At 43.8% G+C, this 15,657-nt stretch overlaps 1 protein-coding gene across 2 annotated transcripts in view; it reads left to right on the top strand.

The window, feature by feature from the left end:
- ABCD4 (ATP binding cassette subfamily D member 4) overlaps positions 1 to 15,657 on the top strand; it is a 40,038-nt gene that overhangs the window by 11,423 nt on the left and 12,958 nt on the right. For both annotated transcript variants that reach the window (XM_077323230.1, XM_077323229.1), the window contains exons 2-9: positions 4,604 to 4,722; positions 4,812 to 4,939; positions 6,354 to 6,493; positions 8,614 to 8,730; positions 9,868 to 9,993; positions 10,494 to 10,544; positions 11,700 to 11,794; positions 13,397 to 13,518. In XM_077323230.1, coding sequence (XP_077179345.1) covers positions 4,689 to 4,722; positions 4,812 to 4,939; positions 6,354 to 6,493; positions 8,614 to 8,730; positions 9,868 to 9,993; positions 10,494 to 10,544; positions 11,700 to 11,794; positions 13,397 to 13,518 — 813 coding nt within the window. In that variant the 5' untranslated portion in view covers positions 4,604 to 4,688. The remainder of the gene's footprint in view (positions 1 to 4,603; positions 4,723 to 4,811; positions 4,940 to 6,353; positions 6,494 to 8,613; positions 8,731 to 9,867; positions 9,994 to 10,493; positions 10,545 to 11,699; positions 11,795 to 13,396; positions 13,519 to 15,657) is intronic.

Below are 15,657 nucleotides of genomic sequence, written 5' to 3'. Positions count from 1 at the left end.
CTTTGACTACTTTGTGGTGGTGGAAAGTGCTGTCAGGTTGCAGCCAACATACGGTGGTGACCCCTTATAGGGCTTTCAAGGTAAGAGACGCAGAGGTGGTTTGCGTGCCTCTGTATAGCAGCCCTGAACTTCTTTGGTGGTCTGCCATCCAATACTCAGCAGGGCTTCCTTACTCTGTTTCGCTTCTGAGATCTAATGAGATGAAGCTGACCTGGGCTGCCCAGGTCAGGGCATTCTGTATATGGTAAGAGTCAATATGTATTTAGGAAGGGTGCTGTAGGGCTTGAGTTGTTGTTGTTATGTGCGAAGTCGTGTCCGACCCATCGCGACCCCATGGACAATGATCCTCCAGGCCCTCCTGTCCTCCACCATTCCCCGGAGTCCATTTAAGTTTGCACCTACTGCTTCAGTGACTCCATCCAGCCACCTCATTCTCTGTCGTCCCCTTCTTCTTTTGCCCTCGATCGCTCCCAGCATTAGACTCTTCTCCAGGGAGTCCTTCCTTCTCATGAGGTGGCCAAAGTATTTGAGTTTCATCTTCAGGATCTGGCCTTCTAAAGAGCAGTCAGGGTTGATCTCCTCTAGGACTGACCGGTTTGTTCGCCTTGCAGTCCAAGGGACTCGCAAGAGTCTTCTCCAGCACCAGAGTTCAAAAGCCTCAATTCTTTGATGCTCGGCCTTCCTTATGGTCCAACTTTCACAGCCATACATTGCAACTGGGAATACCATAGCCTTGACTAAACGCACTTTTGTTGGCAGGGTGATGTCTCTGCTTTTTAGGATGCTGTCTAGATTTGCCATAGCTTTCCTCCCCAGGAGCAAGCGTCTTTTAATTTCTTTGCTGCAGTCCCCATCTGCAGTGATCTTGGAGCCCAGGAAAATAAAATCTGTCACTATCTCCATTTCTTCCCCATCTATTTGCCAGGAATTGAGAGGGCCGGATGCCATGATCTTTGTTTTCTTGATGTTGAGTTTCAAGCCAACTTTTGCACTCTCCTCCTTCACCCGCATCAACAGGCTCTTTAGTTCCTCTTCACTTTCTGCCATTAGAGTGGTATCATCTGCGTATCTGAGGTTGTTGATATTTCTCCCTGCAATCTTGATCCCAATTTGTGACTCCTCTAATCCCACATTTCTCATGATGTGCTCTGCATACAAGTTAAATAGGCAAGGCGACAGTATACAGCCTTGCCGAACTCCTTTCTCAATTTTGAACCAGTCAGTGATCCCATGTTCAGTTCTCACTGTTGCTTCTTGACCTGCATATAAATTTCTCAAGAGACAAATAAGATGCTCTGGTATTCCCATCTCTTTAAGAACTTGCCACAATTTGTTGTGCTCCACACAATCAAAGGCTTTAGCATAGTCAATGAAGCAGAAGTAGACGTTCTTCTGGTACTCCCTAGCTTTCTCCATGATCCAGCGTATGTTGGCAATTTGATCTCTAGTTCCTCTGCCTCTTCGAAATCCTGCCTGTACTTCTGGAAGTTCTCGGTCCACATATTGCTGGAGCCTAGCTTGTAGGATTTTGAGCATAACTTTGCTAGCATGAGAAATGAGTGCAATGGTGCGGTAGTTTGAACATTCTTTGGCATTGCCCTTCTTTGGGACTGGAATGTAAACTGACCTTTTCCAATCCTGTGGCCATTGTTGAGTTTTCCAAATTTGCTGGCATATTGAGTGTAGCACTTTTACTGCATCATCCTTTAAGATTTTGAATAGTTCAACTGGAATGCTGTCACCACCACTAGCTTTATTATTGCTCAGACTTCCTAAGGCCCATTTGACTTCACATTCCAGGATGTCTGGCTCCAGGTCAGTAACTACCCCACTGTGGTCATCAGGGATGTTAAGCTCGCTCTTGTATAGTTGTTCTGTATAATTTTGCCACCTTTGTTTAATCTGCTTCTGTGAGGTCCCTACCATTTTGGTCCCTTATCATACCCAACTTTGCATGAAACGTTCTCTTCATATCTCCAATTTTCTTGAAAAGATCTCTGGTCCTCCCCATTCTATTGTTTTCTTCTATTTGTTTGCACTGTTCATTTAAGAAGGCATTCTTATCTCTTCTAGCTTTTCTCTGGAATTCTGCATTCAGTTGGGTGTATCTTTCTCTTTCTCCCTTGCCTTTCACTTCCTTTCTCTCCTTAGCTATTTGTAAAGCTTCCTCAGACAGCCATTTTGATTTCTTGCATTTCTTTTTCTTTGGGATGGTTTTAGTTGCTACCTCTTGTACAATGTTGCGAACCTCCGTCCATAGTTCTTCAGGCACTCTGTCTATCAGATCTAATTCCTTAAATCTATTTGTCACCTCTACTGTGTATTCGTTGGGGATATGATTTAGTTCATACCTGAGTGGCCTAGTGCTTTTCCCTACTTTCTTCAATTTAAGCCTAAATTTTGCAACAAGAAGCTCATGATCTGAACCACAATCAGCTCCTGGTCTTGTTTTTATTGACTGGATAGAACTTTTCCATCTTTGGCTGCAGAGCACATAGTCAATCTGATTTCTGTGTTGACCGTCTGGTGATGTCCATGTGTAGAGTCGTCTCTTGGGTTGTTGGAAAAGAGTGTTTGCTATGACCATTGTATTCTCTTGACAAAATTCTACCAGCCTGTGCCCTGCTTCATTTTGTACTCCAAGGCCAAACTTGCCTGTTATCCCAGTTATCTTTTGGTTTCCTACTTTAGCATTCCAATCCCCCATGATGATAAGCACATCATTTTTTGGCGTTGCTTCTAGAAGGTGTTGTAGGGCTTCATAGAACTGATCAACTTCATCCTCTTCAGCAGCAGTGGTTGGGGCATAGACCTGGATCACTGTGATGTTGAATGGTTTGCCTTGGATTCGAACTGAGATCATTCTGTCATTTTGGGGATTGTATCCCAAGACTGCTTTTCCTACTCTCTTATTGATTATGAAGGCTACTCCATTTCTTCTGCGAGATTCTTGTCCACAGTAGTATACCTGATGGTCATCTGAATTAAATTCACCCATTCCTGTCCATTTTAGTTCACTGATTCCTAAAATGTCGATGTTCAGTCTTGTCATTTCTTGTTTGAAGGGCTTGAGTTAGGGCACAGGTAACACAGGAGGGGTGAAAACTTATTTCTGAACAAATAAAAAACTTCCCTAAAGAAGCCCCATTCATTTTGTGTCTGGAGGGTGAAACAGCAAGTGGAATTTGTTTCAACTATTGTTCTCTCCCTGCCATCTCATGATGTGGACTCTTATTATTGATGCTGCAGAGATAGGCCAAGACTGAATAGGCAGGCAGGTGACCAGCCAACCAAAAGGCAGGACAGGAGATCATTTCTGCCCCTTTCCTGCTGTGTTGTAGCACTCAAGTGTCCTCTGGAAAATCTAGTCTTTAAGATAATGGGCATCATTAGCTATTGTAAAGACTGTTCCCCAAGGTGCACCAAAGCACAGAAGGAAAACAATAGAATGAACACATTAACGAGTATTGATTTATTTATTTGCTTCATTTGTTGCTTGCCTTTATGGTTGAGACTCAAGGTGGATTGTAAAATGTAAAAGCAATGCAGTCAAATAGCATAAGCCACTAAGTGATCATTTCGGTAGGACTAAGGTAACAAAATTAGAACACAATGCAGACCAAAAAATTCCCACATTAACACATTGCAGACCATAAACATTGCAGGAAATGAATTTCAAAAGGAAGACAAGTAAGCATCAGCAGGGTAATTCATAGAGGGAACAGTCCAACTGACTGCAGTGCTGTTCCCTTTATAAGAATGTCATCCCAAAACATTTTATACAACAGCTCTATTTCCTTCATAAAAATGTCATCCTGAACATAATTAAGATGAACAAGGATTTTAAAGCTGACAAAAACAAAACCACATTTTTTTGTACCGTTCTATTATGCAGATGGCGGGCTTGATGCAGAGGAAATTAGAAGACAGAACCTTTGGGGAATGTTTGCAGTTCTAAACAAAATGGGTTTATTAAAACATTTATATCTCGCCATTCCTTGTGGTTCAAGATGGCTTATCTGAACAACTTAGCCTGGCTGCTAAATTAGAACAAGCTTTGTCTTGCATCGCACTGGCTAAATTACCACCCTTCCCTTTATTCAGGGAAAGCTATTGATGACTTCCTTCATGGCGAGCTAGGAAGCAGTTCTGGTCAGTGTGGCTGGATTTGAGACCTGGATTCCAGTTATTTCTCACCAGCATAATGTATAGAAGGATGGGATATAAATAGTTACTGTTTATCCAAATCCAACTCCTGCTATGGTATCATATACTAAGCTTTGCTCCTCCTCCTTTTCTGTAACACTTCAGTATATATATTGTTGGAACAATCTCAGATCTTTGAAGGAAAAACATAAACCAAATACGGGGAGAGTTCTTCAGGAGGTGACTAATGCAGAGCTTCATTTATCATACAGTCCTGAACTGTTTTACATCCTTCTAAACCCATTGACTTCAATCGATTTAGAAGGGTGTTACAGCTTAGTTTTACAATGTAGTGGGGTGGGCAGCAGGCTGGGTAACTGGGAAGACCTGGGTATTTTGTGTAGCACTGGTGCTGGATGGCTAACTTCAGAACCCCACTTTTCTTCTGCTCTTTCAGGCCCCAGCTGGACAAGCAGTTCCTCCGGCGCTTTCTAAAAATCCAGGCAATTTTATTCCCTAAATTCTCCTCCCAAAATGTGCTTATGTTCCTTACCTTACTCCTAGTTGCTCTCTTGGGTAAGTGAATGTTTCTGAGTCTTTTTGTCGACCCAGGTTTCATGATCTGGCATACCCTTAAAACTAAGTATTTCTTTCCCTCCCACCAGAGCAGCTGGTCATTTACCAGGTGGGAGTGATCCCTAGCCAGTACTACGGGGTCCTGGGGAGCAAAGACCTCTCTGGGTTCCAGAATGTGACTGCTGTTGCACTGATTCTCATTGTGTTCAACTCTGTGGTAAGATTCATTTATTCTCTTACATCAGCAGGGGCATTTGTTGTGGTCGGGGAGCAGGCAGGACCACTCTTGCCCAAACATAGTTTATGCAGGGACACCAGCATCCTTTATTCTCCAGTAGACTTTCAGAGAGAGGTGGCTGTTCTCTCTCATGGAGTTTTCACACCTTCTCTCCATCACTGCCTCCTTTGGTGGAATGTAAACCAGAATATCTCCAAGGAGATAGACACCACTGGAAATTGAACGAGAGGGAGAGTACCCCTTTTGCCTCTCTCAACTTCCAAATGGTAAAAACAATGAGGAAATGGAAGGGCTGGCACGGATGGGGGTCTCCTTCAGCTCCTAGAGCCTGAGATCAGCCCATCTTGTTCCAGATATACCTTTGGAGAATCTTAAAGCAAAGAGTGAAGGAGGAACTACTATCTCTTCTTTCTCCTCAGGAACAAATGAAATTGCTTTATACTTGGTCAGTCTGTCGGGGGTTTGTATTGTTAACTGTGATTGGCCCCTAAGGTCTCAGGTAGAGGGCCTTTCACTTCACTTGTTGCCTGATCCTTTTAACTGGAGATGGTGGGGATTGGACCTGGGACCTGCATGAAAAGCAAAACGCACTATCCTTAAGCTGTGGCCTCTCTCCTTATCTTGCCTCTTAGTGTCATTTTCCCCTATCCCATAAATGTTTCTCCCATAAATATGTTTTATGTTACAAACTGCTAAGAATGATCTCACAATATTGTAAAATACAAACGAGAGTAACTCCTGATTTCGCCTGCGTCCTTTTGTCTTTAATGATGGTGACCTTGGGGAAAATCAGAATATCAAATCTGGTTTTGGGTTAAAAGCATATGATACCTTTTGTTGTATTCTAATAGAGTTGTTTAGAGCAGGTGTTTGGCTACGTGAGTTCTCTCAGGATGAGCAGACACTGGAATGAATAGTATGTGTACTTTGTCCCCCTATAGTCAGCTTGTACTGATGATGCTGTTAGCTGTCCAGCTACAAATAGTCATTCGTGAACAGTGGGAAAAGGTTCCTTACACACACACACACACCGGTGGCATACAGGTATACACCATACTGCTACCTGGTACTCAGATCAGCTGTCTAAGTAGAATCACACTAAGCTGTTAAGGGGAAAGCAAAATGCATCTTGCACTTCAGCACACATTAGTGTGGCAAGAGACTTGACTTACACATGGCACAAAGATTCACTGCCACTGTGTTACATGATTGGTCAAATATTCCTTGAGACATACTCATTCTAGCCACATGTACTCTGCACTAGTTGATTGCAGTCAGTTGACCACCAAGTTAGTAGTGTTCTGGTTCTCCTGCTAGATAACTCTATAATCATGTACTTATATTATTACTTGCCCTACTTCTGCATATCACTTTGCTCTCTTTTTCTTCACAGCTGAAGAGCTTTGACCAGTTCATCTGCAACTTGATGTATGTGAGCTGGAGGAAGGTTCTCACTGAATATCTCCATGGCTACTACTTTCAGGGTCAGGTGTATTACACCTTGAACGTGCTGCATGAGGACATTGATAACCCGTAGGTGGTTGGCTGTCTTCTCAGCCATTCCTGGTGCTTTCTAGTGCATACGCTGATAAAGACTGGTGCTTGGATCCAGTGGAGCATTTCTGCAAGTGGAAGGATTTCTGCTTATGGAGCGGAACTTCTTTGCTTCTCCCTTCTCACTGCAGCAAAAAGTGGTCCCTTCCCCTGAAATGCCCTTCCTGCGGATCTTAGGGAGGCAAATTGTGCTGCAGCTAGAGCAGCGGAAACAAGGAAGTTGTGCTCTGTTGGCATAAATCTTTCCACCCATGGATCTGCTCTGTTGGATCCATACCTTTGTATGAAAGGTGTTACAGGTAATGCAGTCTTTATGAGTAAACATCAATCAGCCCTTGCAGTGAGTCACAGAGAGGAAAGAATTTTTATCACTGTACTGTGCTTCAGGTATGGCAACCTAAAGCTAAAATGTGAAATGCAAGGAAGCGCCTTAAGAAAATATTAATCTATATATTTGCAAATGCATGAAAAATGAGCTAGGATAGTTGTGTTGAGATGCCAGAGTTGCTACAAGAACTTAAAATGCCTACACAGTTTTGGCAATTGCTTTGGAAGGCAGTCCGTATTTATTTTTTTAACAATTGTGTTTACATTCGGATGGGACACTTCCAAGCAAATACTCACTTAAAACAAGACTTTGGAGAGTGCATGTGGGTCTGATCTTTTTTTTTTTTTTTGCTGCCCTTGTACTTGTGTTGTTGTTGCAGCTTTGCTTTTGTTTTACCATTCGTGTTTGTGTTAAAAACACTGGACATTTACATAAGTGCACAGATATCACAGGGACTGGTAGAAGGGTAATTTTTAATTGTATTGCTAATGTCCACTGCTCCAATTCCCACAAACTGTTAGATTAGGTTTCGATTTAAATTCTGTTTGGGGGCATATTAAAGACTAGGCATGTGCATTCAGTTCACCTGAACTGGGGGGGGGGGGGGGGGAGAACCAAAACAGTATTTCTAGGATGAATACGGGTTCTCTAATCTGCTTTGAATACTGATATAGCTGACCCAAATAAAAGCCATATTCAGCAGCTATACCCTGAAATGACTGACAGCCATTTAAATCCTCCCTTTTGCTTCCCCCCTCCCCTTTCCAAAGAGAGGGAAGTGAAAATGACTGCTGGAATGACTGTCAGCCTGCAGGGGAGGGGGGCCACACAGCCCAAGCTGGTCCTGAGAGAGGCTTCTCCATGGGATCAACTGTTTGGCAGGCATTTAAATGGATCTTGGTCCCTTTAAATCCCCAAAGAAATAAAAATATTCAGCTTTCCCAAATCCCAATAATATACAGATATTGGGATTCAGGGATATTAGGAAATACCAATTTTTTTGAAGGTCCAATGTACCTGGACCAGAAAAATACTGAGTTATTAATTAATTTCTGACATGCCTAGTAAAGACAAGTCAAGGGAGAGCACAAAAACAGGAAGGCAGGTTGTGTTCATGGTGAGCTTAATGTCTGTCTGAGTTTATCTGTTTTTTCGCAGGGGACATGTTACTTGGCCCCCTTCCATCTCCCGGTTTTCAGAGCAGTGCTACTTGACCTTTGAAAACATAGCTTTGGGTAGCAAACTGCAACTACATGAAAATTAGTATAATTGAGCTCCTGGCTAAATCAGCTTGAATCCGGTACTGACTGGGCAACAAACCAATAACAGAAGAATACTATGAGAGAGCGGAGGAAGCAGTACTCTTTAAAGGTGGGGCTCAATAGCTCTTTCCTGCTTCCTGTTTGCCATTTTGCAAGTTCTGATCATTTTTTCTTCTTTGTGTATTCAGCAGTGCCAAGTACAGAGCCATTTCTATTCAATCCAAGGTGAACCTTAATGGGAAAGACTCTTGTCTCCTGTCGCCTTGTCCTCTCAGTCAGCCCCTCCCTTGCTGGGTAGATCAGTTTCTTTGTACCACATCTGTACAGTGTTGCCGTTTCCACTAGGGAGGTCAGTGGGAAAAGATGTCATTCAGCAGTGCATTTACACAGCCACAGAACTACAGAATTGCCCACCTTTGATCCCTTGTGGATCACCTACAAGCTAACGAGTTCAGCATTGCAGTCCTACCAGTGTGTGCAAACGTTACATCTTTCTCTTTCTTGAGCAGAGACCAGCGAATAAGTCAGGATGTGGAGAGGTTCTGCAAACAGCTGAGCTCCATGGCCAGTAAGGTGATCATTGCCCCCTTCACCCTTGTTTACTACACCTATCAGTGCTTCCGCAGGTAAGGGCTTCTGAATTATAAGGCTTTTTCATACTGCCTGCTGAGAATACTGCCCTGGTATGCTGCTGAGCAGCAAGGAGTTTGGCTGAATATCATGCAATGGCCTGATTACTAAGCATGGCATCCCTGCACCTTGGGTGATGTTTTGATTATTAATGGACAGATGTGAGATTCTCCGTGAGTGGTTTGGCCTTTTGTGCTTCTCAGGAGACCTGGCTGCTTTGTGACTTCAGAGTGATGTGCAAGGAGGAGAGAGGCCACCCGTCTCTTTCTCATCTTGCTCTGGTTTTGGTCAAGCTCGCTTCCGTCTTGGGCTAACCATGTTCCTGCCCTTCCAGAACTTTTAGTTTATATGCAGCTGCATGAGGATAAGGTTCCAGATGTTTAGTCTTTGGGGGTAGATTATTAGGAGGGTTATAGCTTATGAGTTTGAAAAGGGGCAGTGAGTATGTTTAATCCCAGAAATGCTGCGTCAGCAAGGTATTTCAACTCCAGCCCCTTTTAGCATTAAACTGCCAGATGCCATCAGAAACCAGATGGCCTTCATGTGATTCTGAAGGATGCTGTGAAACAGGGCTTGGTGATATCCTAGAGCAGCCTTTCTCAACTTTTTTACTGTTGAGAAACCCTTGAAACATACTTCAGGCTTTGAGAAACCCCAGAAGTGGAATGATCTTGCAGAATATGGTTGGGAAGCATAGATGTGTACATGTCCATGTCTGGCCCCTCCCCTCCTCATCCCCTCCAGACCCATCACTGGCCGTTTTGTGGGGAGGGGGGCAGGTTGACATGACCATATATGGTTATACCTGGTGATAAATGTTTAACAAATTGTTTAAAAATATATAAACTAATTAACTCCCATCCATTTGGGAAACCCTTCCAGGGCCATCAAGAAACTCCAGGGTTTCACAGAACCCTGGCTGAGAAAGCCTGTCCTAGAGAAAGAGGTCCCTAAATCTAAGGAGTGGCCAACCAAGAATGTATGCATGCTTGAAAAGCAGACATTTCTTGATATGTGCTAATTGACACATAACTGTAGCAAACCTTACTAACGTAGAAATGAAGCTCTAACAGACTGATCCATGGTCGTCTTTTGGTATTTTTTGCTAACCTCTCCCTGCTTTTCCCTTTTAGCACTGGCTGGTTGGGTCCCGTTAGTATCTTTGGATATTTCATCGTTGGGACAGTCATCAACAAGATCCTAATGAGCCCCATTGTTTCAACACTGGTTCAGCAGGAGAAGCTGGAAGGCGATTTCAGGTAATTCAGCAAAATATATAGTTTGGCAATAAGTAAAACCATGGAGTGGCTGCAGCCCTTCCTTGTATACTTGGCACACCAGCTTTGTTTTATGCTGAAAAACATATTGAAACAGGCCGGCTTTGGAGATGGACTAGCCCAGGTGGGATACCTGTGGAAGACCCACACGCAAGCAAAGTGTGCCTGGCTATTTATTTGTATTCATCATGATGCTCAAGGCAACACATTTCCAGAAGGTTCAGCTTGTAAAGTGCTGAGACCCAGACCTGCCTAACTTCAGCTGTATCCGATGTGTTCTTCTGACCATATGCTTTGGACCCAAATCTTCTGACTTCTGATACTACAATTCTGTACTCTGCCTGTGCCCATTTCTGTTTTCCAGCCAAGAGACATATGTCCTATGGCAAAATCAGGACTGGGTTTGCAGAGGAGCAGGTCACTTGCTCCAGAATGGTCCCCATGGATGTTAACTTGGTCCCCCCCCTCCCTCTATTTAACAGGTTTAAGCATGTGCAGCTGAGGGTGAATGCTGAATCTGCAGCTTTCTATAGGTAAGAGATGTGCTGCCCTTTCTAGTCTCCCTTCTTGTGAAAACTTCAGCTCCTGGGAGGAAAGAAATAGGTGGGTGGGATTGGGGGTACCTGCTTCCTTTGTATCCTGTTCTCTTCTGTTTCCTGTGCCCTTCTGCCAAGTAGTTCATCTTTCTTACACTCCCTCACTCTGCTTCCCTAGTCTTTCTGCAATTTCTTCTCTACTGATCCAAGTACTTGTATTGAATTATAATTTTTTTTCTCAAAGATGCATTTGGAGAGTTGTGCACGGCATCTTCCATGGCACCCTCTATTATCTTGGTAAACCATCTGGGAGTCCTAGTACCAAAGGGCAATAGGGGAGTTTCAGCTGTCCCCATTCCCATTTTGCTGTCCTGGCTTAGAACATGGGCATAATTTCTGCTATTCTACTTTCTTACCACAAGAGGTCACTAGTATTACCAAGAACTACAAGCCAACTTCCTTTTGACAGATTTGAAGTCTCATATTTGAGGACTATCCTGAAGTAAAGAAGGGAATTGGGATATTTTATTGCAAGGAAATACTTTTAATTCCTTTCTTTGCTTCAGGATATTCCTCAGGTAAGGAACTCCAAAGCTATCAAAATGAAGTTTGTTTCTAGAAATCTTCTTGGTAATTCTGTAGTAGATTATGATCTGACTTGCTCAGTATGGCCCCTTTTCCTCTTTAGAGAATAGGCTTCTCACAGTACCTTGTAATAATTAAAGTACTTCACAGATCTGAACCCTCCTGATCAGCCATGCTCTCCTTCTTCTGTGCCCTGTCTGGCCTACACTGAGTGCGGATCATTCTGGCAGTCGAGATTGCAGTGCAGTGTGAAATAGGGGGAGTCCTTGGGAGGGGCCATGGCTCAGTGGTAGAGTATCTGCCTTACAGGCCGAAGGTTCAGTCCCCAGCATCTGCAGTTAAGAAATAAATCAGATACTGGGTGATGGGGAAGACCTCTGCCAAAGACCATGCAGTGCAGCTGCCAATTTGAGTAGTGCTGACTGAGCAATCAGTGGCCTGACTCAGTGTCAATCAGACAGACAGACAAATATGTTGATTGCAGTCGGTGGCCAGGACAAAATACATGAAGGTAGAATAGCCCGCTTTCCAGATGGACAAGCTGCAAACCCCTGTGTTGCTTTGCAGAGCTGGGGAAGTGGAGCACATGAGAACCAACCGCAAGCTACAGCATCTCCTGCAGACCCAGAGGGAGCTGATGGGCAAGGAGCTGTGGCTGTACAGTAAGCAGAGCCATTTGTCTTACTTCTGAAGGGTTTTGGAGGGCACTTCACCCAGGGACTGACTTCAGATTGGAGCCTTGCAGGAAAAACTTCTGTCAGTCAATGTGATGACTGCTACACAGAGAGGGAGAAGGGAGGGTGGTTGGGATGAATAAGTGAACAACCAGCTGACATGGGGAAAAACAGATTCCACAGATGAACAGAGACACAGAACCTATACTTAGGTGCCTAAGAAGGGCCATTCAAAAGACTCTGAGGAAGAAGAAGGCAGGCATTTGAAGGAAGGGCGCACAAGCCGTCACCTGGCCCTTGTAAGTGCTGCTAGCTCAGGACCTCTCAGTGGGGATTCAGTATTCTTGGTTTCCTGGCACAATATCTCATTTCAGTCCAGCATTTGAGTCTCCCCAGGAGTTCTGTTTGCATCCGTTCTTGCTGAAATGTGAACTGAATGAACAAAAAGCGAAAAGTGGTATATTAACTGTTCCCTGTCATTGCCCTGTGTGAGACATGGTGGTCTCTCTTTGTGCTCCTGCTTCTCATCTGCTACACGGCGGCCAATGTAAAGAGTGGGCTCCGTCTAGTTCTCTTCTCCCCCCCCCCCATGGTCCTTGAATATCTGTGGAAATCTGTTGAATGATTGCAGATGAGGTTTCCAAATGGTTCCCCCTTTCTCCTTTAGAATTCCTCACAGGCTCCATATTTTGTACACAGCTAATGACACTTTTCTGTGTTTCTTAAGGTTGGGGAGAAAGAACATACATATAGCAAGGCAGATGGACAGAACCACATAGCTAGTGGGAGTCTGAATAATCTACTGCTCTGTGGATTCAGGAATTGTGTTTATTTACTTAGACAATGTGTGTGCTGCCTCTGCAGAGAGCTGCTCAGCTTGCCTTGCAAGGCTACTAAAAACAAGCTATCAGTTTCAATTTAGTTAAAATTAGAGATGAACAGAAAACAGCATGCAGTGCTTTGAAGTTTGTGGTCTAGTCCTGTAATTCAGGGTTCCCGGATTCTGTCAAAAAGATCTGCATGCACATGGGGGGAATTCCTTTCTTCTACAGCAGCCCTTCAGCTCCCTTCCCCCTTGTTGCTCCTGGGGGTCCCCTGTCCCTCCGTTCAAGGGTTATTTGGAACTACCTTGAGGAGTGGAGTGGTGCTTCTGTGCACAGAATTTAGAAGAGAAGCAGTTGGGGTCTTTATACCCCACTTTTCACTACCTGAAGGAGTCTTAAAGAGGCTTGCAATCACCTTCCCTTCCTCTGCCCACAACAGACACCCTGTGAGGTAAGTCAGGCTGAGAGAGCTCTGTGGGAAACTGCTCTGTGAGAATAGCTCTAACAGGACTGTGACTGGCCAAAGGTCACCCAGCATGCTGCATGTGGATCCCATTTAGAAGAGTCTGTTGATGGGAATTACATTTGGCCCTGATATTTTTTTTTTATTTAGCTTAATTTATAGCCTGCCTTTCAGTAAGTCAGTAAGCCGATTGCAAACTGATAATATTTGATAACGTAATGTAGATGGAGAAGATTTTGGCTGCATTACTTGGGCAGGTATTCCAGATTTCTTCCTGGCTCATGCTGATGTGTTTCTCTTCAGTTGGGATCAACACTTTTGACTATCTGGGGAGCATCCTGAGCTACGTGGTGATTGCAATTCCTATCTTTGGTGGCGTCTACGGTGATCTGGATCCGGCAGCACTGAGCTCATTGGTCAGCAAGGTGAGTTCTTGTCATTCAGGAAGGCAGAAACTCGGTGACTTGTGTTCTACTCTTCCTTGACCTTCCCATCTCCTGGAATTCCTATAACACCCACTGGATGAAGTTAACAGAAGCCAGTAGAATTTTCTGGCTTTTAGGGCATAGCATGAGGAGACTGGCATGTGAAGACAACCTATGCTGGAGAGGGAAGGGACTACCTATGCTGGCAGGGAGGATGTCAGTAGAAATTATTTGTTTATGTCGCCATAAATAGCCAGGCCTTGAAAGGAGCCTGTGAGGTACTGAGATAGAGAGAACAAGTTGGAGGTCTCTCTGCCCCTGGTCTCCTCCTGCAAGATTCTTGAAGCAGTTAGGGATGGAAATGGCTGGATCTTTCTTTCCTCTGTTCTTTTACTCATCTTCTCCTTATATTCTGTGCTTCATGGAGCTTATTCAGTCTTCCTCATCAAGCTGCCTCTGTCATTTACGTTTTCCATTCTTTTAGAAGATCATCATATTTTCTACATTCTTAGGGAATTCTCTGAGTATGTGGAAATACCCAGTTTATCTGTGAGTGGCACAATGTGGTTGCCTTCGTGATCATAATGGGGTCCAGCCATTATACAACAGAAAAATGTTTTTAATTTAATTTGCATTTATATACCACCCTCTCTTACAACTCAGGGCGGTTTAGTGATGTCCAGATGCACATACTGTCGTGTCCACGCGCACACACATGCAATGAGCATATCTAACAAACGGCCCTGCCCATATAGAGGTGGATTTAGAGAACCACAGTGCCAAAGGAAGACTTATGGGAGCCTGAATAATCCACCGCTATGTGAATTCCAGGATTGTTTTAAACTTGGTTGGCAGAAATCACGGAATGGACACCCTGCAACCTGTCAGCATCTATTCTGGTGTCTGTGAGTTTTTACATACACTCTAGCCTGCCTTCTTAGTCAGAGCCATTTGGAATTTACAGGAAGCTGAATTCTGTACCCAGAACTGGATTCTGGACTTATGTGATGTCCTAAATCAGAGGTTCCCAGTGTGACGCTCGCGGGCACATGGTGCTCACTAACACGTTTCCTGGTGCCATCTGTGTTTTTAAAAAGTGTGAAGCTTTTGCCCATCAGGCTCCTGTACCCAAGAAAATATTTTAAAATCAGATGTTTGTTTCAAAAGTCATCTTGTTTAACAGAGTTTTTGCATGAATTATAGCATATGAGTCACATGAGAATACAATCAGGCTGAGAGATGACTTCAATAAGGGTGGCACTTTGCAGAATAAATATTCTCATGGGGTGGCTCCAAAGATGTATTTGGATACATTTTATTAGTGTGGGAGCCTCTTCGTTCATGTTGTTTACCAGCTTGTAGTCCCCATTATTACATCACAGGAGTGTATTTAAATATTAGACCAGTGAAGAAAAGGGGTTGAAACACATTTGGTTTTCTGGTTTCTTGTCATTTATCCATGTGTAAAAATGTTTTGGATTCGTGCAATACTGCATGATAAATGTTGATGTTTTAAAGTTTTATATATGCACATGTATTGAAATTAATATTTGCATTTTAATATTTCATATATATTCTACTGCTGCTCAACCTTTCAGATTCCTTGAATCAGTTTTTTTTTTAATAAGCTTATCTGAGTCTAGTCACATGGCGCTGGAGATAGTCTGACCGAAGTTCTTTGCTCTGCAGTGAGAGGCTCTCTTTGGGCACGATGGGGCAGCTCCTGGTCAGAGAAAGGCTGGTTGTCAGGACTCCAGGGGGGGAACATAGATCCCTGCGCTGTGGGGAATTGCTGTGCAGCTTGGCAGGCTGGAAATAACTACAGGGTGCTATTTTTGCAGTTCTCTGTTAACTTCCTTCATATTTGCTCCTCTTTGTTTTCTGAACGCTCGGGTGCCTTAACATTTCAAATGCTGCCTGGTACATAGCCATGCTGTTTTCAGCTACTGACGTCAAGAGGCCTCAGGTTTCAGAGTGTCATTTTGCTAAGCAGGAATTATCGTGTCAAGTGTGCCACTGGAATGCTGCGCCCTGCCTTGTATCGAGTGCTAGTAAGCAGACCCTATGCCAGGGGCCAGTATATCTGGAGGCAGAATGCTGCCCTGGACAGCCCCAGTCAACAGATTTCTCCTGCAGATT

The sequence above is a fragment of the Paroedura picta genome, chromosome 2 (genome assembly GCF_049243985.1).
Source record: "Paroedura picta isolate Pp20150507F chromosome 2, Ppicta_v3.0, whole genome shotgun sequence".
Taxonomy (NCBI): domain Eukaryota; kingdom Metazoa; phylum Chordata; class Lepidosauria; order Squamata; family Gekkonidae; genus Paroedura; species Paroedura picta.
This window is presented reverse-complemented; position numbering and strand designations above follow the sequence as displayed.